This window comes from Bidens hawaiensis, unplaced genomic scaffold (genome assembly GCF_021521415.1).
Source record: "Bidens hawaiensis isolate Kalapana, Puna unplaced genomic scaffold, B.hawaiensis_p1.1 tig00008041_1, whole genome shotgun sequence".
In the NCBI taxonomy this organism is placed as follows: Eukaryota; Viridiplantae; Streptophyta; class Magnoliopsida; order Asterales; family Asteraceae; genus Bidens; species Bidens hawaiensis.
This window is the reverse complement of record NW_027491565.1, coordinates 198,315-220,731: the sequence shown is the minus strand read 5'-3', so window position 1 is coordinate 220,731 and position 22,417 is coordinate 198,315. Positions and strand designations below refer to the sequence as shown.

Here is a 22,417-nt window from a genome sequence, read left to right as displayed (position 1 = left end):
CGTTACAAGTTACAACTATCAGCAAAAACTATTGCAAAAACCTTGAAATATTATATTGCCAATACACCAAATTTAGATAATTAGATAAACATAACTATTTAAGTTATTAATATAACCCTCACTAAAAAACACTTCGTGGATGATTAAAACTATACTAAAATGGAACTTAAAAAACACAATCAAAGGACTATTTTTAAGATGGATAAGTGATGAAATATATTATTTTTGTAGATAGATACGTATCAATTAAAAACAATCAATCCATTCATTCAAGAAATAAATAAGGAGGGTATTCCAGATGTAACAACACATAACGAGACAATCCACCACGGTTTGACCCACCAACCACCTAATCACAATCAAACAAATGTATGACTCCAACACAAAACCAAACATGTTTTTACACTCACGAGGAAGAAAGACACGGAAATCGTCTACACCTAAGTGACACTACAACTTTGCAATCGTCACGTGGACAGATTGTCGGGACATACGCGATCTCATCACACCCGTCCGATCTTTCTCGTTTGAAGTCAAACAATGAAGTAAACATCGCAATAAACAAAACCAGGTGATTAATTGCATACCTTTGTCCCACACATTGGTGGGCCCCCGCTCCAAACGCCAAATAATTTTTCTTATAAACCCGGTCCTCCTGTCGGTGCTCCAAAAACCGATCCGGTTCGAACCGCTCCGCTTCAACAAACCCTTGAAACGACGACTCGTAAACCGACGGAAACACGATCGTACCCTTCGGGATCGTGTAACTTTCCGTTAACGGAAAGTCCTCTCCCGCTATATGCGGGACCAGGGTCGCGGGAGCGCGGTAGCGAATGACCTCACGCGCTACCGCCTCCGTGTACCGCATTTCCCTTAACTGGTCCGCGGTAATTAATTTACCCGAGTCAGGTGACCAGATGTCCGAAACTTCGTTTCGGACCTTTTCCAAAACCTCCGGGTGCGAATCGAGCAACGCCACCGCCCAGAGAAGCGATGACGTCGACGCGTCCTGTGACGCGAACAGGAAATCGAACAAATGTCCCCCGATTTCGATACTGCTAGTGTGTTTTAATTGTTTTGGTTTGTCATTGAAAAAATGCGTTGCTGAAGATGCTTCCTCCTCACGAATATTATCCTGCATCCAGAAATCAACAAGACAAGTCGGGTCCTCACCCGACTTCATCTTATTCTTACTTTCCTCCGCACAAACCGCCAACGTCTCCACGAGCCTGGAAACCGCGAGTCTCGCGTTACGAAAAGCGAAACCCGGTAAATCTATAGGCAATTTCATTAACCCGACATTGAAATAATTATAATCAATTTCAAACCACTTCCGCGCCTCACCGCTTAAATACGGTCCCACGAAAACCGTCTGACTCGTTTCCAAATTCATATCACGGCAAAGCAGCCGAAGCGGGAAAGAATTCGATCCTGATTGGGGTAACTCAACCCACATCTTCAAATGCTTAAGAATAATATGTTGTTGAACTTCAGTATACGTTGAAAGAGCTTTAGGAGTAAAATTAGGCGCAATACGACGTCGTAAGTCCTTATGCTCTTGCCCCATCATATAAATCAAATTGTGTTCACCAAACAGCTTTTTACCAAACGGGTGTCCGACTAAATGGAACGCGTCCGGACGGACGTTCGCGAACACTTTATGCGAGAGGTCCGTGGACCGGATAAAGATGATGAAGCGACCGATGATGTAATCAGCGGAGAATCCAAAGTTGGATGATTTCGCTCTCATGGATTGGAGGTCCCAGAACCCGGTGGGGTCTCGGACAAGCGAAATGGCGTTGCCGATAAACGGCAACACCAGGCTCGGTCCAGGGACCGAGCGTTTCTTTTTCAAGTATTTTAGTTGTTCACATACAAGTAGTAATGCGAGTACTGAGAAAATGTAGGGAGTAGACCATAATAAGAGTGCCGTAACCGACACCATATTATTGATGGGATTGTAAATGTTAATAATAATATGAGGGGTGGGAATGGGAGATGGGAAGGCGGTTTTAATGGTGGTGGAAAAAGGTGTGGGGTTTGGATACAGCTATAAAAAGAGAGGGTGGAGGTGGCGGTTTGTTAGCTGCTTTCGTTGACGACAACGGGCTATTGTGGCCGCCTTCATGTTGTCAGCAATCACGTTTTATTGGATAAATCGTTTTCTTCTGATTAAATGGGTTCACGAACAAGCTTAGGGATGCTAAATATATAGGGAATTGGTGTGCTATGATGTTATTAATTAGTAGTATAAAAGTATAAATATAGCTTTGGACTTCTAGGAAATCATAGGGTGAAGTTTTTTTTTATTAAATTACAATGGACAATTTTAAGACCACTTAGGTTCGATTAATGTTCTCAGCATTCAATTTCAGAAATATCATGGTGATCAGCCGAAAATTCGTGTTTTAACAGGTTTAGCACGTTTGAAGCGACGCGCTTAACAAAATATTAAACGTGAATATGACTCGTTTAACTCTTTTATATGGCATGACTATAAGACAGTTTTAAATTTCATGTACCAATAAAGGAAAAATATGGAGTCTAGCCTACTAGTTTCATTTATTTAAGAAAATAAAAAAAATCACATACCACATTGTTTTAATTAACAGTTTCATCATGTAGTGGCGTTGATAGCTGAAAGATAAGGGTACATGCACCGATCAGCCGGTGTCCCGATGATTGAGTGCTATGTGCCTTATGTCCAAAGCTTGATGCAAAACTACTATCGAGCCGGGGGTCTCACCGGAAGCAGCCTCTCTATCCCTATGGGGTAGAGGTAAGGCTGCCTACATCTTACCCTCCTCAGACCCTACCATAGCTTTGCTATTGGTGGAATATACTGAGTACGATGATGATGATGATGATGATGATGAAAGAAAAACTTTAATTAGCTAAATACCATGCAAACAACATTTTAAGATTAATGAGTTGTGTGATTTATCATATGATGGATTGAAAGTTACATTTTATACAAAGTAGTTTATTTTTTCTTTTTGAACGACTTACGAATAAAAGTACGTGAATCCGAGGTAACACAGTGACAAAAGGCCATCATATATGCTCATGATTGCAAACAACGTTAGGTAGTCCAACGTCCAAGCATACCATCTCTAGTTATAGGAAAAACTCGCAACCAAAAACCAATTAAGTGTAGAAAATCCTAAAAAATTTCCTCTTTTCATTCCTCTTTTCAAGTTTAAAATGAAAAAGAAAAACTATTGATTGGTTTTCATAAATATCTGATGTCATTAATTTTACCATTATAACATAACTTTTTAATTTATTGACACTAACTAAAATGCAATATTTTGTGTGAATAATTTGATCCACCTTTTAGTTTTCTTAAATAAACCTGATTTAAATTTCTTAAAATTAAATTCGCATATTGTGTGGTAAAAAATGTGTTAAAAAGACCAAATAAAGTTCCAAAACTAGTCTTCTATTGACTTTGAATACGGACTAAAACTATCCGTCAAATGATTCATATATCAGGTGTTGAATTCCTTTTTAAAAGTTATAATGTTTTAAGTTGACGAACACATGACAAAATGGAATTTGGCTTCTAAGTAAATTATTATGGATCCTTCTAATTATAATGTTTTATTTTCCTTAGTAATTTTTAAATTATTATTGATCATTTTCATTATTGTTTTGCCAAACCTAAATATTTTCATATAACTAAAGTTAACATTTAAGTAAAACAAATAACAACTTTATCCGATACTAAACCAACTCGGGTCTCTTTGAGGTGTCTAGGGGGGGGGGGGGGGGGGTTGTTTTATTAACTAGTGAACTAAATGACAAATGGGGACTGAACTGACGAACTAAATGGTTTATTTACCATCAAATATTGTAGAATAGTATGCAAATCCAATAGTATCTCAATTGACCTATGAATTCAAATGGAGTAGATGTAGATAGATTTTAATAAAAGTCTTAACATTTTTGCTTGAAGGGTAGAATTAGGAAGAATTTCAACCATGGGTACTCTTCTATATATAAATATCTATGTCAGTGCTAATTTCATCATCATCATCATCATCATCGTACTCAGTATATCCCACCAATAGCAAAGCTATGGTAGGGTCTGAGGAGGGTAAGATGTAGACAGCCTTACCTCTACTCCATAGAAATAGAGAGGCTGCTTCCAGTGAGACCCCCGGCTCGATAGTGGTTTTGCATCAAGCCTTGGTCTAAAGGCACATAACACTCAACCATCAGGACCCCAGCCGATTGGTGCATGTACCTTGTCTTTCGGCTATCAACGCCACCACATGATGTCTGATTAACCTTCCACCGCTTTTAACGCTATTTTCACAAAATTAGTAAAATAATGTCAAAAATAGTGCAACTTCACTTTTGCCCACCCAAGGGCCCACACATATATACATTATATGCACGCACCGCAAACAGGCGTAATGTCAGTGCTAATTTATGTAACAAATTTCAGAAAACCGAGGAGTGTATCTCGATTTCTTGTAGAATTTCTATCACCGTTTGACATGTGGTGAGTCAATGGTGTAATATTTCTCCTATCTTTGCAATCTCTTAACGGGAATTTTTGGATGCTCATAGAAACTCGCAGATGTCTAAGAGAAGAAGAAATACGGTCCAAGCAATAATTCTCACAACTTGTTGGTGCATTAGAAGAGACAGAAACGAGATCATTTTTAATAAAAAAAAACAGCCTTTTCATCTACCAAATCATAAAGTAAAATAACTTGAGCTTCTTATATGTAAAAGATAAAAGAAAAACCTATTACCATGGAGTAGGTGGATTGGGTTATTATCTAATATAAGTGATGTTTGTAATGTTTTATACTCTTGGTTGGTAGTGCTTTGTCTAGATGTTACTAGTTTTGTTTATTTTTGTTTAAATGAAACTTGCCGTTAAAATAATTGCCTTCATAACTCATAAATTGACACGGAAAAAGAAATACAGGTTGCATTAAAGATGTTCCAACACATTTATTGAGCTTTATAACATCGATATAGATATTTTATTATGTGGTCTAATTATTTCGGTTGCAATTCAATATACTACAAAAACAATATTAATACACAAATTGACTATTTTTATATTTAAATATTTAAATATTTAATATTTATCAAGTTTTAATGTTTTATCACAAATATAAATTATATGATACTCAAATAAAATATTAAGTAAAACTTGTGTGCTACTTTTTAAAGCTGATTAAACACATATAATTAAAAAAAGTATTTCGTAAGATTCCACCTAATGTTTTAGCCGTTTATTCGTTTATGATGTGTTAATCTCTAGCATGTAACCAACACAAACATAAAAATATTTCGATTATGAGGTGTTCATCTTTGACATGAAGCCAACATAATACTGTTAAGAAAGTAACCAACATAACATAAAACTGAGTCCGTGTTAATATGTGTCGAATCTGTGGATAGATGTAAACAGACTGGTTGTGCTGAATTGACCTAACATGAATTATAAGTTGACTCGTTGTTGGTTTTCTAGTTCAATTGAATGTGGTGATTATTAAGGTTTGAGATCTTTTGTTCTCATGTTCGAAACTTGGCTCAATTGGATTTTCTTGTTCTTCTGGGAGTTAGGCTTGAACGTCTCAATATGAATGTTTGACATTAAGTCCTAGTATTGCTCACTTAAATATCATGGGTAATTTCAAACGTTAACCTAAACAAAGGTTATAACCAGTTTACACGTTTAATTCATTTAATTTTTTTTTTTAAATTATGTACTTTTTGTTATAGCCCAATAGGATTTAGTATTTTAAAATATCCTTTTTTGATGTTACATATGTGTAGTACGGAATACGATAGAAAAACTTTTTTTTATTTTGATAAATTTCCATATTCAACGCTTCTAGAAGGAATAAGCAAGGTTCATGTTCAACACAAGTCAAATTTTGTATTATACATATATGATTTATGTTATCTAAGAACAAAAGAGTATATCCGTGCATGTATAAAATCGAATAAGGAATTAAACCTCAAAAAAATGAGATTGTAGAGGTAGGGATGTTAGTTGATTCAAAAATAACTTATAGCAATAAAGGGTAGAACTACATTTAAACGATGCAGGGCATCTGTCATTCATAATAAAACTAGTGTGTGATATCTGGCGTTCAAGTCGTTTTATATAAAATTTTGATCAAGCTTCCTCATTACCCACTGAAAAGAAGGCTTGATTCGTTCAATAAATTGTAACTAGTAGATGCCATGGTGCGTTGCGCCGTAGTTGTTTAACGTGTGCGTTTTTTCATTGTGTCCACCACCAACGATGATGTCACCACCTTACCATCGTCATCACCACAGATATTACCATTTTATTAATTTGATAAATTATCTTCATTTTAAAGCGTGGGTATTTTAGTAATTCGCAATTCATTTATTCTTTTATTACTATCTACCGTATAACACAAAGTAATAATTCATGTTGTTTTCATAGGTTAACCAAATTGGACAATGAATTAGTAATTATCAATTTCATTTCTTCGTCCATTCAATTCCTTATTCTATTCAATTCCCAAAACCAATGGAATTTGGTATTTTTCTTATCTATAAGACATCATAGTAAGGTGATTCCCCACCTTACAAGATATTTAGAACCAATGCACCATTTGTATTCAATAGGGAGGTTTATAAGCAAACTACCACCACTTAAGTGCTTTGCCTATGAATGCTAGTTAGAGATTTTCAAATGCGTTAATACCTTATTAAAACCTTGAATCCCTTGAACCGATTACTACATTAAAATATCAAACATGTTGTATCCGTTTCTAACATTGAAATCGATTATTGTTTGTAAATGATTACATCCTTGATGATGATGAATGAAAACTAATGATGTTCGTTGAGAATTGTTTGTAAACAGCTAAATAGCGCCTAAATTTTGTTTCGTGAACGATGATAATTGTTTGATCGCTTTACCGAAAATAATACTAACAAAGACCTAATAAAACGAAGATAGGTTCATGGGTGACAAAGGGTACAACTTGTAACTGGACCGGACAATGCATATAAATTATAAGGAACCGATGCATGTCTAACTTATAATATGCGAGACGGGTTTGTGAGTCTACCATGCCGCGTTTGACAGGTAAAAACCCATGAAATGCTCATTCCTAACAATTTCAAATATACAGGGAAAAAAAACTCATTTTGGTCCTGACGAAGTACATGTGTGTGGTAACTAGGGATGAGCGTGGGACAGTACACGTATTCATACTCGTACCTGTACCCGATTGTACTCGTATCAAAAATCAATAAAAACACATACAAATACTCGTACCATATATTTAGGTATGGTACAAGTACGGATACGGGTATTAGTACGGGTATTTCGGTACAATACCCATTTTTGTACCACTTTGCTTTTTTATTTCCAAATCTTCAACGATCTTGAAACCGGTACCAGTTCGAGTAACAAACAACCTGAATTAGTTCGGGTATCGGTTCTTTCACAAGTACGTGATGGATACCAAATTAGTACATGTACCAAATTGGATGTCGATTTAATGACAAGATAGTATTGAAGAACCCTAATTCGGTCACCAACTTTAAGTGTTTGTTTGTTGGTACGAGTCTTGAATGTTATATTATTTAATTTTAAAGAAACGTTTGGTACTAGCTCAATAATAATATGGTTGGAGAATTTATTTTATATATTAAATATGAAAAATCTCAATTAAACCTTATATACTCCAAACAGATACAAAATACCAAATGTACCCGTACCGTACCCGTACATGTACCCGATTGTACCCGTACCGAAATTCAACAAAAATGAGTACCAATACCTGTACCGAATAAACTAAATCAGTACGTGTACATGTACATGTACGGGTACGGTATGAGTATGAGTACGAGTATTTGGGACAAAATACTTATCCCTAGTGGTAACACACCTTATAATTTTGAAATGTATCGCTATTAAATTAAGTTTGATATGTAATGTTTATAACTTTGTCTTTTACTTTGATAGTTTTTCTATTTGGACAACTGTCTGTCATTTCCCCATTGTGTTTCTCGTGGACACGATAGGGTCCATGTGAATCAAATCTAATTATGGTGGAGGTATTGTACAGAAACATGCATTTTCGATGGTTTTTATATATATATCATTTAATTTAAAACAATAAGTTTATATCATTTAATAAGAAAGTTTATACTTTATAATTTACTATGGCCATATTGCAATTTTAGTCTTCGATTTCCAACAATTACAGCTTTAGGCTACATACTCTCAAATTCTACTCACAAATTATATCAAATATAAAAAAAACTTTTTAATCATTTTTTTTTTAAAAAACAATCAATCAAAGCTTTTTGTTTAATAAAGTACCACTAGTAGTCTTTTATGTCAAGTATAACAACAATGCAAGTTTTGGGACATCAACGCAAACTCGTAGATACACCAACGGTATTTGTTTTCTAGTGACTCTTTTCTGACCAAGCGACTCGTTTTTCTCTGACTAAGATTTTGAACATCAAACCTGTAAAGAATATGGTTTCCTTTGACAAATTGAAATCAATATATAATTTTATTGAACAATCAAAATGGTACAAGCAATGATCAAAACTAACAGTGAATAACATGAAAAAGTATTACACTGGTTATCATAGATTATTCAAGCTCCATGCTGTAAAGAAGATATTGACCTGCAACCTGCTGGTTGCGACAAGTTTATGCAGCGAATCAAATCAGAACTGAAACATTGAAAATAGCAGATAGAGGAAGCAGATGGTGTGTTTGTAAGAAGTCGAAGGTTGTTTTCATGTGTTGAACTCTTAGATAATGGTCCATTTAAATACCCAAAAAGATAGCATGGTCAAAATGTGTACACCTTAACTTCCTCAAAATAATCCAATCAGTCCCTCCAATTTAGCGACAGCTCATAACATGCCAAACAAGAGAAAATCAACATATATGAAAAAAATCATTATAAATGGAAAATATATATATATAAGCATAACATAAATCATACCATTTTAATTGATTATTTCAACAAAACCGATGTTTTTTCAGTTATTCTATAACTTGCCTAAAACCAGCCTCACATATTGCCTAAAATTGATGTTAACTAGTTTCAGTTGATAAATTCAATACACACTTAAAACAAGCTATAAACATGTTGCTTGATAAATGAGAAATATGGATAAATTAACTATCATGACATGTAATATATCATTTATATAGAAAATGAAGGTTATTATCTACGTAATCAACCCGCCAAGTAGCGTTACGATTATATTCACTCAGTTATCACAGTGTGAAAAAACTAGTATGAAAAACAACCAAGACACTAAGTTTCATATATAAAATTAAAAGAGATTATATAATAGTGGTGCACAAAATACCCAGTCCTAGACCCGACCTAAAACCGGTTCTTACACGTACCTAACCCGTGGGTACGACTTAGTATTGGGTCTCTCTCCGGATCTATACCCGGATCCATTGGAACTACCTTTACCCGGTCAAAACTCGACCCAACCCTACCTTAAACCTGGAAAAAACCCGAAAACCTGGTCAAGCAACCGACTATATCCGGAAACGGTTCTTACTCGAAACGGTTTTGACTTGTTTTGACCATAACCACAGGGGCGCAGGAAAAGAAGGACCAGAGGTGTCCCCGGTGCTTGCCTTTTTTGCGCCTCGTAGTTTAAATTTTAGCGATTTTGTCCGAAATGTTTTATAGGCATTGAACCTAGAGGTGCGTAAATCGGGTTTTTCAAATACTCGGGTTTCGGGTACGGAACCGGGTTCGGGTATGACCATGTATTGAAAAATCGGGTATTGGTAATACCCAGGTCTGTTTCGGGTCTGGATATTGTCTCTAAAAACCATATCCTATGCATCGGGTTCGAGTCGGGTATAAAATCGGGTATTTTAAAACCGGGTATTTGAATACCCTATTTTCGGTATTGAAAAAAAAACCTTATTTGTGGCTTTTTTCGGGCTTTTTTCCCGGTCTTTCAGGTATAAATTAGATATTTTAAAAGGTTGCACTTTTTTGGGGTATTTTTCGGGTATTTTAAGGTATTTTTCGGGTATACATAAGGTATTTGAAATACCCGGTTTCGGGTATTGGAAAAACCCAGTTCCGGGTATGAAACCGGTTCGGGTTTTCGCGTATTACCGGGTACAAATCGGGCCCGGTTTAGGTTCGGGTTTTAGTACCCAAATGCATACCCTATCCGTACCCTACGGGTAGGGTCGGGTACAGGTTCGGATATTAAAAACCCGTGTATTAAATAAACCGGTTCCGAATTTTTGTTTTGGGTCCGGTTATGGGTTCGGGTATTTTGTGCACCTCTAAATGGGAATAATGTTTGGTAACTTGTGAATACAAAAGCTAATATGGGCTTTTACTACATTTGTATGGGCCGGGCTGGGCCGTTGGTTTCAGTTCAGTTCAGTCAAGTCCAGTCCAAAAACTAGGGTTCATCTCCTCTCACATATACACACATATATACAAATCTATATACCCTAACCTCAATCGTTAGCACCTCACGCCGCAGCCGCCGTTAGAAGACCGATCCAGAGGAGCTTAACCGGAGAAAATGAGCTACAAGGTTCATAAACTCTTCAATAATAATAATAATAACACTATATATGAATTTATATAATAATTAATTAAGTTAGGGTTTATATAATAAAATGATGAATGTGTGTTGTGTGTGGTGCAGTTTCATCAGTTTCAGGTGGTCGGACGGGCGTTGCCGACGGAGTCTGATGCGCAGCCGAAGATTTACCGGATGAAGCTTTGGGCGACTAATGAAGTCCGTGCTAAGAGCAAGTTTTGGTTAGTTGTTTGCTTGTTTGTTATAGATCTAGTGTTGTTATATTTATATAAAGGTGTTTGGTTTTGTATGGTGAATTTGTTTGTTATGTTATGTTTAATAAATAAAGGTATTATTTGAGGAAGTTGAAGAAGGTTAAGAAGAGCAATGGTCAGATGCTTGCTATCAATGAGGTAATTTTTTTTTACTTTATTTATTTTTTTATTGTTATGTATTTTGTAACTTGCATTTTGAAATGGATATCTTGTTAGTGTTTTGACATTTTGATTCAAATGGTTTTTTTAGTCTGTTATCATATGAGTATCCTTGATTTTTTGTTTGTTTGTTATATTGTGTTTCAATTTTTAGGCTTTGTTTGTTTATGAATTTGTGAACTTTTTATATATACATTGTTAGTATTATTCATATTTAATTGCATGTAATCAATGTTGTAAAACTTGCTAGGCTGCCACTGGCGGCCGACCCCCTTGTAAGGAGTACTCGGAGTAGTAGGGGAGTACTCAGCTTGTTCTCGGACAGGATAAAAATAGCATAAAATATTTATTAGATATTATATATATGCCAAAATAAGCATAAATCATATGAAAAAAAAAACATAATTCAAAATACTCATGCTTTGTTGTTATTTTCAATTTTTTTGCTAAAAAATAAAAAACTTAAAAATTAAAAAAATTAAAAATTTGTGGCCGAGTTGACCATGGAGGCCGAGTAATCCCGAGTACTCTGACTTTTGACCGAGTTGGACCTTGGCGAGTAAGGGTGGCCGAGTTGGGAAAAGGCGGCATGGTTGATGTCCGAGGAACTTGGAATCGCTGATTCCAAGGCATAAGAATCCGACTTTTACAACACTGCATGTAATACTGGTAGAAGTTTTAGAAGATAGGGAGTTGGTACGTAGTTATTTATAAGTTACTTCATATGTTTAGTGATACCAAGTTAGCCGTTAGGGGTGTTAACGAGCTGAGCCCGAGTTTGACTAGCTTTGAGCTAGGCTAGGTTTAACTTACTAGTGGTAAAATTCTTTATCTAATGCTTGAGCTTTATATGCAAGTTGTCATTTCACGCTCGGTATCGACTCAAGTATTGTTTTTTTATATTTTAGTTTTTTATAGTATTTATATGTTTCTAGTTATTTTTGTATATTTTTAGAGTAACCTTAAATTGGCCAAGGTTCGACTTGATATCCTGTAGTTCTTTAAATGAGCCAAATCTTGGCTTGAGTTCATGTTTCTAGTTATTTTTGTTTATTTTTAGAATAATCTTGGACGAGCCAAGGTTCGACTTGATATTGTGTAGTACCTTACATGAGCCATATTTTGGCTCGAGTTTGGCTGAAAGGTGTGAAATGTCTACATAGACGTCCAAAAAAGCAAAGCTTGAAATTACACACGGCTTGAGCATAAGCTCGATAACTAAATGAGATATTTTCAAAGCTTTAGCTCGTCTAGTACTCTAGACTTTTCTTAATTCAGTAAGTTAGCTCTGTTGACAAGATACATGATTTTGATTTTAAATATGATTCATTTCAAGTGATTGTCTGTTTTCTTTTATTTGAAGTGAGTTTTATGACTTTTATCTTGCTTAGTTTTTTTGTTTATTATGGGTTTACGGACTGTATAAAGGTTTTATATATTTATTTCATTATGTTTATTTTGACTGATTGTATGTTATTGTAACTATTCACTTTTCAACAGATTTTTGAGAAGAATCCGACAACAATCAAGAACTATGGAATTTGGTTGAGGTACCAGTCCAGGACCGGATACCACAACATGTACAAGGAGTACCGGGACACAACTTTGAACGGTTCTATTGAACAGATGTACACCGAGATGGCTTCTCGTCACAGGGTGCGCCACCACTGCATCCAGGTCATCAAAACCGCCACCATCCCCGCCAAGCTCTGCAAGAGGGAGTCCACTAAGCAGTTCCACAACTCCAAGATCAAATTCCCGTTGGTGTTCAAGAAGGTTAGACCACCAACCAGAAAGCTCAAGACCACATATAAGGCTTCAAGGCCTAACTTGTTTGTTTAAGTGTGGCCTATATCTATGTTTGTTGGTGTCACAAGGGTTCAAGTTACTAGAAATTTTGGTTTGTTTTTAAAACTTGTTTGTTATTTCTTTCCCTTGGATATTTTGTTGGTCTTAGAAATCTTGGATATTTGAGATATTGATGTTGCCTAAGAAATGCTATTATTTAGCTTCATTGTTTGTGTTCTAGACTTCTAGTAAGTAGTATGTGCAATGTTTGTGTTTGTTGAAGTTTTTAATTAAATAAATAAAATTTATACTAAAATAAATAAAATGTTTCCTTTTCTGTTTTATAATGTAAAATTACCTATAAAACTGTATTTAAGTGGTTCATGATTGGTTCACTTGACGACGGTTATTCACGTTGACTCGTCGTCGCAATGCACGATACTGACAACTTTTAGGTTTTACCAAAGACTTGTATTTACCGGGGGAATAAATGTTATATTCAACTACGCAACCAAACATCATAATAAAAAAAACTTATGCAGAAACACTATCGTTGGTTGGGCTGTAGTTTGAATCTTATGGGTACAAACGAGCTGAGCTGGTCGCAAACTACTCGAAATCGGTTCGTGAAAAAGCTCAATTGATCCCCTCGAGCCTAAAAGTTAGCTCTTTTAATAAATGAGTCTGAGCCCAATCTTCACTTATCAATATCAAGCCGACTCACGAGCCTAAACAACCTTGTAATTTATATAGTTTTGTAATGTGTGTGTGTATATATATATATTATATATATAATTAATATTTACTAATTAAAATATATAATGTTATGAAAAAATAATTAAAAATAACTAAACAATACATATTATTTTATATATAAATATAACTGAAAGAATAACATATAAAAATAATTGTAAGTATATAAAAACTATTAACTAAACAGTAAACAAGTCAAGCCCAATCCAAACTCGACCCTAAAAACTACTCACGAGACAAGCTCGAACTTTGAAAATAAAGCTCGAAACAAGCCAAACTCAAGATCCAGCTCCGTGTAAGTTAACACAACAAGATTTTCCGATAAGCAAACCATAGGGACTACTTTCACAATTCTTAAATTCCCCAAGGACAACCAAACAATCAACTCTTCTATATAAACCATCAAACCATCAACTTAACGCCGTTACACAAACTTAACAAACACCAAGGCCTGTAATTTATATAGTGGTAATGTATATATTAATAATTACTAATTAATATTAACGTTATGAATAAATAACTAAATATAACTAAATAATACATATTATTATATACATACATTATAATTGAAAGGAAAATATACATAAACAATTATACATACATAAAAACTAATAACTAAACGGTAAACAAGTCAAGCCAAAGCCAAACTCGACCCTAAAAATCTACTCACAAGTCAAGCTCTAACTTTGAAAATAAAACTCGAAACAATCCAAACTCAAGATCCAGCTCTGTGTAAATTAACACATTAAAGACATGACTTTCCAATAAACAAACTACATGGACTACTTTCACAATTCTTACATTCCACAAGGACAACCAAACAATCAACTCTTCTATATAAACCATCTAACCATCAACTTAACGCCGTTACACAAACTTAACATTTAGGTTTCTAATTTATATTGTTTTGTAATGTATATATTAAATAATTACTAATTAATATAAACGTCATGAAAAATAACTAAATAATACATATTATTTTATACATAAATTATAATTGAAAAAAAAATACACATAAACAATTATACATACATAAAAATTAATAACTAAGCAGTATACAAGTCGAGACAAAGCCAAGCTCGACCCTAAAAATTGTCAAGCTCTAACTTTGAAAATAAAACTCCAAACGAGCCAAACTCGAGATCCAACTCTGTGTAAGTTAACACTTAACACAACAAGACACACCGGCGAAGGTTACTTAGGGCCCGGGGTGGCCCTGACCCTCCTGTTTTTTACGCGATAGTGTAAATTTACCCGTTTTCGTCCGAAATTTTTTATACGCAGTGCATATTTTCCCACTTTCGTCCGAAATTTTTTATACGTAGGGTAAAATTTAGCCGTTTTCTGTCGAAGATTTTTATACGTAGTGTAAAATTTAGTCTTTTTCGGCTGAATTTTTTTATACATAGTGTAAATTTAGTCGTTTTCGGTCGAAAATTTGAGTCCGGCCCACATTGTTTGTGATTTTTTTATACATTTTGAGTCCGTGCCGCCAGTGTCGTAGTCCAAGCTTCGTCACTGACAAGACATGACTTTCCAATAAACAAACTACAGGGACTACTTTCACAATTCTTACATTCCACAAGGACAAACAAACAATTAACTCTTCTATATAAACCATCAAACCAACAACTTAACGCCGTTAACAAACTTAACAAAACCTAGGGTTTCAATTCCAATTACAATTACTCCACACCACCACCGCAGCCATGCCGAAGAACAAAGGTAAAGGAGGAAAGAACCGGAAGCGCGGGAAAAACGAAGCCGACGACGAGAAACGCGAGCTCGTATTCAAAGAAGACGGACAAGAGTACGCACAAGTCCTCCGTATGCTCGGCAACGGGCGGTGCGAGTCCACGTGTATCGACGGGACGAAACGGCTGTGTCACATACGCGGTAAGATGCATAAGAAGGTTTGGATTGCTGCAGGTGATATTATTCTGGTTGGGCTTAGGGATTACCAGGATGATAAGGCGGATGTTATTCTTAAGTATATGCCGGATGAGGCGAGGCTGTTGAAGGCGTATGGGGAGTTGCCGGAGAATGTTAGGTTGAATGAGGGAATTGCGGGTGGTGGAATTGATGAGGATGATGAGAATGTTGGAGATGATTATATTGAGTTTGAAGATGAAGATATCGACCGAATTTAGGGTTTGTGTTCGATTTTGTCGTGGTTTTTGTTTAGGAAAATTGCATTTTAATAGTTTGAATTATGACGTATTGGCCGATAATAATTTATAGTTACACTTTGACTAGTGGTACATTTAAGTTTTGCTTTTGTTGCCTGTAGCAATCCCAGTAGCATAATCATCATAGATTAATAATTGATTTTGATTTGTACTCGAGTTTGTTATGCTTTTGTGAAATTGGATTTTGATAGTTAAAATTATAACGTATTGGCGGATAATAATTCATACTTGTGATTTTATTAGAATAATTATATGTTTGTACTTGATTTTCACTCGGTTTCAATGATTATGATCATTTTTTTAGTAATTTAAGTTATTACCTATTAGCTGATAATAATCCATACTTGCTCTTTTATTAGATTAATTGTATGTTTGTACTTGATTTTCACTCGATTTCAATGACTATGAACGTTTTTATATTAGTTTTAGTTATAACTTTTTAGCTGATAATAATCTATACTTGCAATTTTACCAGAATAATTATATGTTTGTACTTGATTTCACTCGATTTAGTGATTATGAACATTGGATTTTAATAGTTTAAATTATAACCATTTAGCGGATAACGATTCATACTTACACTTTTGCTAGAGTGATTACATGTTTATACTTGATTTTAATGATTATGAACGAAATGGAAAAACGTACTAGCACAATCGAGTGTATAATATATGATGATCATAGTTTGGACTATTGAAATCCAATTTTCTTAGTTTTTTTTTAACTAGAACTTTACTGACTGTTTACATTTTTGATTTTTTCAGTGTTTGAACTGAGATGTTAGCTTGGATTCGATTTTCGGAATCGAGCTTGAAGAGAAGGTAATGGTTAGGATATGTAAAACATGAGTTTTGTTTAATGTTATTTTGCTTTTAGATCTTAAAGTATGAAGATTTTTATTTGTAAGGTATTGAATTGCGAGGATTTATGCGTAATTGGTCTGAGTTTTGACATTACTCACCTATGAGTTCCATAATTGATGAGGTGTTTTAAGTTAAATCTTTGTGTGGATGATTGTTGTTGGGCTTATTATACTGTCCACTGTAGGATAAGCTATTTGGTTAGTTTGTTAATCAAAGCAAGTTAAGTCTCAGTGAAGACGATAGTAGGTTTAGTTTAAATTGTAATCTTGACTTCAATCCAGTTTTTGCAGAAGTGATTTGAGGAATACGGGTCATGGGTTGTGGTTCAATTTTGGTAATTTAATTCTTTTTTTTTGCGATGGTGCATAATTGGCAGGTCTTTTAATTTTTAGACATTTTGAAAGTGAATTATATTCCATCTGGTGATGAGTCTTTTCTGTTTGTGCTTGTTTATCTGGGTCTAGTTAGAAATCAATCCTTGATTGATCCAGGTAGAGGTGCACAAACTGTTTTTTTTTTCTGGAACCGGTTACCGGGTAAGTTTGGGTTTTGTACTGGGTTTCGTTGGGGTTTGATCAGGTCAGGCTGGGTTTTAACCGGGTAGAGGTGGAAACGGGTCCTGGTCCGGGTTTTTTTTCTGAAGAACTGAAACCTGGTTTGTATCTACCCGGTTTGGTACACCGGGTCCGGTTCTAGGGGAGTTAAATCATCAAATTATCTTAATCGTTCGTTACGATCATTTACTTATAGCAAGTTAGCAACTATGTTCTTTTTTTTTCCGATTAATTTCTCTTCCAAGTAGTTTTTGTTAGACTTCGTCCTGTTTCAAGTAAGTTTGTCACCAAGCATTCAGTCACATATCAAAGCTTAAGTTCCGAAATATATATACCAAGTATGGTGCGAAAGGGGTATGGTGGAGGGTTACAGTTGATGATGGTTGGTTCATTGCAGTGGAGATGAAAGCCAGTTGACCACCATGCTTCTGTTCTATGTGTGGTTTGAGTGCGATCGAGAGGGAATTGAAAGAGGCATCGAAAGGAACTGAAAGAGATATCGAACGATGGAGTCAGATAAAGAGGTCAAGAGATATTAAATTTTAGGTACAGCGAGAATGGGGATGGTTACCAACTATAATAACCCATCTTTCATGTCTACGAAATCTATGATTTGCAATGCATGAGTTTGAGATGTTTCTGAACGTTGTCGACGACCTCAAAGTTTTGTTTTTATTATGTAAAGTTACATATGTTATCAATACGTCCTTCAACAAGCGGGGAGCGGGTTTTGTCATGGTTTTCACAACGAGTGGGCTTGTCATGGTTTTCCGCTCCCCCCCCCTCTCAACGAACGGGCCATAACCTAGTTTCTTTTAAATGTGAACAAATATTGATAACTTTACATGGAGGTAACATAAATTTTTAAAAAACATCTATTAGGAAAATGCAACTAGGGACTATATGCGTAATTTTCCGTCTCAAATATATTGCTATTTTATATCATGCGTAGTAACAAGCTCTCTTTTCCGAGCGACTAAATTACATGAAATCCGTTTTCGGTGGGGATTGAGCATTTGACCTTGATACAACACCACAATTTAAAAATCTATTAGGTTTAAAATTGGTTTGCCAGTTTAAACGGGGTGTTTAATAAAATAAATAGGTGGTTTGATGCTCTAGCAAACTGCCTAAAAATACATGGCTCTATACACCGGCTGCGTGTTTAGACCCCAGTATAATCGAGTTAACCGGCGGTACGTACTGGTTTTTATAACATGGCACACAAGCGTAAATTAGTCTTTTTACCATGTTTATTTAAAAATATATTTTTATTATATTATCTATAAACCCCAAGAACTTGTGTCGAAAAAATGAGCTTGAAGGTGGAGTCGTAACCGGTGGTTGACAGATGGAGGTGAAGTTGATGGTGGTTGCAGGCGGAGGCGGAGGTGATGGTGGTTGCAGATGGATGCGTCACTAGAAAAAGCCCGATCTATGGTTTCAAAGTACACGTTAAGACGGGTAAAAAATAGATACCAAAAAACACGTCATCACCATCATACACGATCACCATAGATAGTTAACTTAATTTTGTTTATCAGCTAATGTAATAAAAATCACTATTTCCATAAGATATTAATAAAATCAAGTTTGTAAGCATAGTTTGTTCTTAGGATGGATAAAAAAATATTTCTGACCCACTTTTTAATTAAGCAAGATAACACATAAATATTTTTGTTTATTAAAATTCATGGTTTTAACAAGGCCAAACACATAAACAAGTATTTTCATACACACACTTCCCCGACAAGCGACAACAGCCCTCTGTTTGAGCATTGTTTTAAACAAGTAAAAGGGTCACATGAATCAGCGTGCCATCTTTCATCCCACGCTTTATCCATAACCATCATCGTGTTCTCTAAATTAGTTAGAGATATACAAATAACTAATTTAGGGAATACAATGACGGTTAGAAGTAAAAATATGTACTGGCGATAAGCAATAAGTAATGTGCAGGTTACCGACAACTACGACTATGACAAAATAAAACTTTATAGAATACATACTTATGATATTTTAGTGTATTAAAATAAAATGATTATGAGGTGTGATGTTACTTTTATACTCAGAAGGAATTAGTTGATCACATTAAAAAATATAGCTTGATATTAAATAACAATAACTACATGATATTAAGAATATTGAATAGCCAGATTGGATTTTAATTATCTCAACTTAATGTTATTGGCCGATAATAATCCCAGCAGAATCCCCGAATTTCGAACTGATTTTTAGGGATTTTGATCAGAAGAAGGATACGAGTCGATTTATGTAAAACTTAGCTCGAAACGGCTTAATCTTTGTTAATTTGAAGTTCAAACACTTGATTTGAAGCACTATCAAGCTGTTTGAAGCATCGTTTCTAGGTAAGTTTTACATCCATCGACTTGTCTCCTATTTCAATGCAAAAGCCCTAAAATATCATTTTGAAATTATGAAAGAACTTAACGCCGTGAAGTTTTGTTTAACGGATGACCATTGGGAGCCAATTTTTTTAAATTTGGGACCACTAGTGGAAATAAACTTAGTTAAGATTATTACTCGCCAATAACATTTAGTTGGGATTATTAAAATCCAATTTGCCTATTGACTATCCTCTTTCAAATAATTGGCCTAACTAGTCCAGTTGCATGAAGTGATGGTTAAGTTTTGAGATCTTTGAGGTATCAATATCAAGCTGGCTCAAAGGGTTTTCCCCAGTGGTGATTTTCCTTCCCGATGGAGTTGTTGGATGAGTCAGACATGGAGCGTCAAAAACTGCATGAACGGTTGACGTCTCGTTGCTTACTCGAACATTCGGGTGGTCTCAAATGATGTCAATAAAGATAATTGTCTAAAAACAGAACAATGAAACAAATAACTAAACAGGTGCTATTAATGATATTAAATACGTCACACATTAATGTTTTCGTGTAATAAGTACGAGAAAATTGATAGAATAACAAATAATCATAAATTAATTTAATGCGCATAATTAACTTTTTTTTTTCGAACGGTGACTTTCACATTTAAGCTATCTCACTGCACAAACACATCGCGCCCCACCACCCCACTCAGGCCAACTATGTTGACATGATCGGGATCCACGCTGGCATCCGAGTGTTGCTTGGCGTTCCCGATAAACCCAGTTGGCTCCCCCCGCCTGAAGGCATGACATGTTTTAATGCTCTGGTAAAATCCGGTTAGAATCAGGATTCAAACCCAGGACATCCGGGTCATCCATCATGTTTCTGGTTATTGGGGCAAACCCCGCTGACATATAAATATAATAGTAATATTTATTTTCTTATTTCAAAGAAAAATATTATATTATTAAACATGATACAGTTATATAAAAACAAATTTCAGCATACAATTATCCCAGAGTTTATGTGAAAATTTAAAAAATCTTAGTTTTTAAGCATCAAAGTTGTTTAGGAGAAACTTTATACAAATTAACAAACTTCACAAATAAATGATCCACCTAAAATGAATATACATTAACAAATGAAATACGAATTAACAGCGGGTGGTGAGTTTTCATCCCACGTGTTGGAATATTACTTGCCAAGTATAGGTGTGACTAATCAGTTTACGGCCCCATACACTGATGCGCGTGTAATGTAGTAGAAAAGTTGTTAAGTTTTCGAAAGATTTGTTCACACGAAGTCTAGTTTTAAATTTATAAAAATGATTATTATCTTAACTAAAACACATACAAATAGGCAAATATACCTATCGTATATGCAGTAAAGTATAGACGTATAGACAAGAAACAAGAAAGCCAAAACTTTAAAATACACTAGGCTTGTTAAGGCTCAATGAGCCAAAACAATCTTCCATCCAATGCTCATGCTAGGCATGTTAATTTAGAGCTTTTATGGATTCAATTTCGGCAGCTTGTGTTTGCTTTGCTTGTTTGCACCCTTACATGTAATAGTCTATATATTATCATTAAGTTTTCTCTGTTGAAAAGTGACATGATCAATTGATCATGATAGTAAATTTGATTCATTTCAATGGTTGCATGTAATTTTTTTTAAGTTTGTTTTATCTTGTTTAGTTATTTTATTTTATTTTCACTCACCGTATATACACTTTATTTGTTTATTTCACCCTGTTTAGTTTGATTGATTATACATTATCGATATTAACATATTATTGGGCTTTTTATAGATTTTTGAGAAAAAAAACCCCACAACTATCAAGAACTATGGCATTTGGTTGAGGTACCACAAGTCCACAACATGCACATGGAGTATAGGGACGCAACCTTGAACGCTTCTATCGTATAAATGTACACCGAGATGGCTTCCCGTCACAGGGTTCGCCACCTCTACATCCGATCATCAAATCTGTGACATTCGTCATTTTTGAAAGCCAAAAACCCGACCTATTTTAAAATTTCGACATCTTTCGGATCTTCATTTATTAATAAATCAAATCTGTGACATTCGTCATTTTTGAAAGCCAAAAACCCGACCTATTTTAAAATTTCGACATCTTTCGGATCTTCATTTATTAATAAAATGGTGAATTGTTTTTGTATTTATGTTCATGATGTTGTTTAGGTTTATAATGTTGTTTTATTATTTTTGATGCTACAAATTTAATTCTTAGTATTATATTATCTCTCTTTAATCAATTGAGTCAAAGACATTTAATGAGTTTAAACATTCAATTAGTTAAAATCCATGATTTCAAGCCTCTTGACTAGCCATTAAATTAACTCACTTGACCTTGTTATTAATGATTTTGAGCCATATAAAGCTCACTCATTTTCTATATTCCTTGTACAACTAATTTACACTCAAATCATTCAAGCTTGTCAATTCCTCTCAAGTCTCAAGTTTGACTTTCAAAAGACAACTTCTCAAGAAGTATTATTTTCTTCTTCTTTTGTGATACAATCACAGGGTAATGTTTATCTATTGTCATTATGCATAACGATTGTTTCCATGATGACAACCCAAACGACATTCATGGAGACATATCATCCTTCGTAATCGGCTCACTTATGTTCGGTTTATGAATTTTATGTTTAAAAACTTTTATTTTTACAAACTAATAATCAAGAACAAACATTTTTTAACATACTACTTCATATTTTTCAAATTATGTTATTCACAAACCCGACTCAATAACCGGGTTCGTGTCCGACCAAAAAACGAACCACTCGTTAAACTAGTTTTCTTAATCAGTCGTTCGGTTGGAACAAACCGGACTCATCTAAATTAATTAATATTTATTATAACCCATTTATTTTTTTAAGACTAAAATAAATTAACTTA

General features: G+C 34.7%; 3 protein-coding genes across 3 annotated transcripts; 2 read left to right on the top strand and 1 right to left on the bottom strand.

Moving 5' to 3' along the window:
- Window positions 1-248: 248 nt before the first annotated feature.
- Window positions 249-2,222, bottom strand: LOC143636729 (cytochrome P450 710A11-like). Its single transcript, XM_077104242.1, has one exon. The coding sequence runs from the start codon at window positions 1,943-1,945 to the stop codon at window positions 407-409; it is 1,539 nt and encodes a 512-aa protein (XP_076960357.1). The 5' UTR covers window positions 1,946-2,222; the 3' UTR covers window positions 249-406.
- An 8,210-nt stretch (window positions 2,223-10,432) lies between these two features.
- Window positions 10,433-12,997, top strand: LOC143636689 (large ribosomal subunit protein eL20y). Its single transcript, XM_077104217.1, has 4 exons — window positions 10,433-10,575; window positions 10,690-10,805; window positions 10,913-10,976; window positions 12,498-12,997. The coding sequence occupies exons 1-4, from the start codon at window positions 10,564-10,566 to the stop codon at window positions 12,837-12,839; spliced, it is 534 nt and encodes a 177-aa protein (XP_076960332.1). The 5' UTR covers window positions 10,433-10,563; the 3' UTR covers window positions 12,840-12,997.
- A 2,068-nt stretch (window positions 12,998-15,065) lies between these two features.
- Window positions 15,066-16,726, top strand: LOC143636688 (eukaryotic translation initiation factor 1A-like). The gene is made up of 2 exons (XM_077104216.1): window positions 15,066-15,689; window positions 16,492-16,726. Exon 1 carries the CDS (start codon window positions 15,248-15,250, stop codon window positions 15,686-15,688), a length of 441 nt encoding a protein of 146 aa, XP_076960331.1. The 5' UTR covers window positions 15,066-15,247; the 3' UTR covers window position 15,689; window positions 16,492-16,726.
- Window positions 16,727-22,417: the final 5,691 nt, after the last annotated feature.

What these genes read in the sequence shown, in the direction of transcription:
- LOC143636689 (XM_077104217.1), top strand. An exon ending in CGTGCTAAGAGCAAGTTTTG is followed by an intron (nt 10,806 to 10,912) that starts GTTAGTTGTTTG and finishes TAATAAATAAAG; the next exon opens with GTATTATTTGAGGAAGTTGA. An exon ending in AGATGCTTGCTATCAATGAG is followed by an intron (nt 10,977 to 12,497) that starts GTAATTTTTTTT and finishes ACTTTTCAACAG; the next exon opens with ATTTTTGAGAAGAATCCGAC.
- LOC143636729 (XM_077104242.1), bottom strand. Translation starts at nt 1,945, where the DNA reads ATGGTGTCGGTTACGGCACTCTTATTATGGTCTACTCCCTACATTTTC.
- LOC143636688 (XM_077104216.1), top strand. Translation starts at nt 15,248, where the DNA reads ATGCCGAAGAACAAAGGTAAAGGAGGAAAGAACCGGAAGCGCGGGAAA.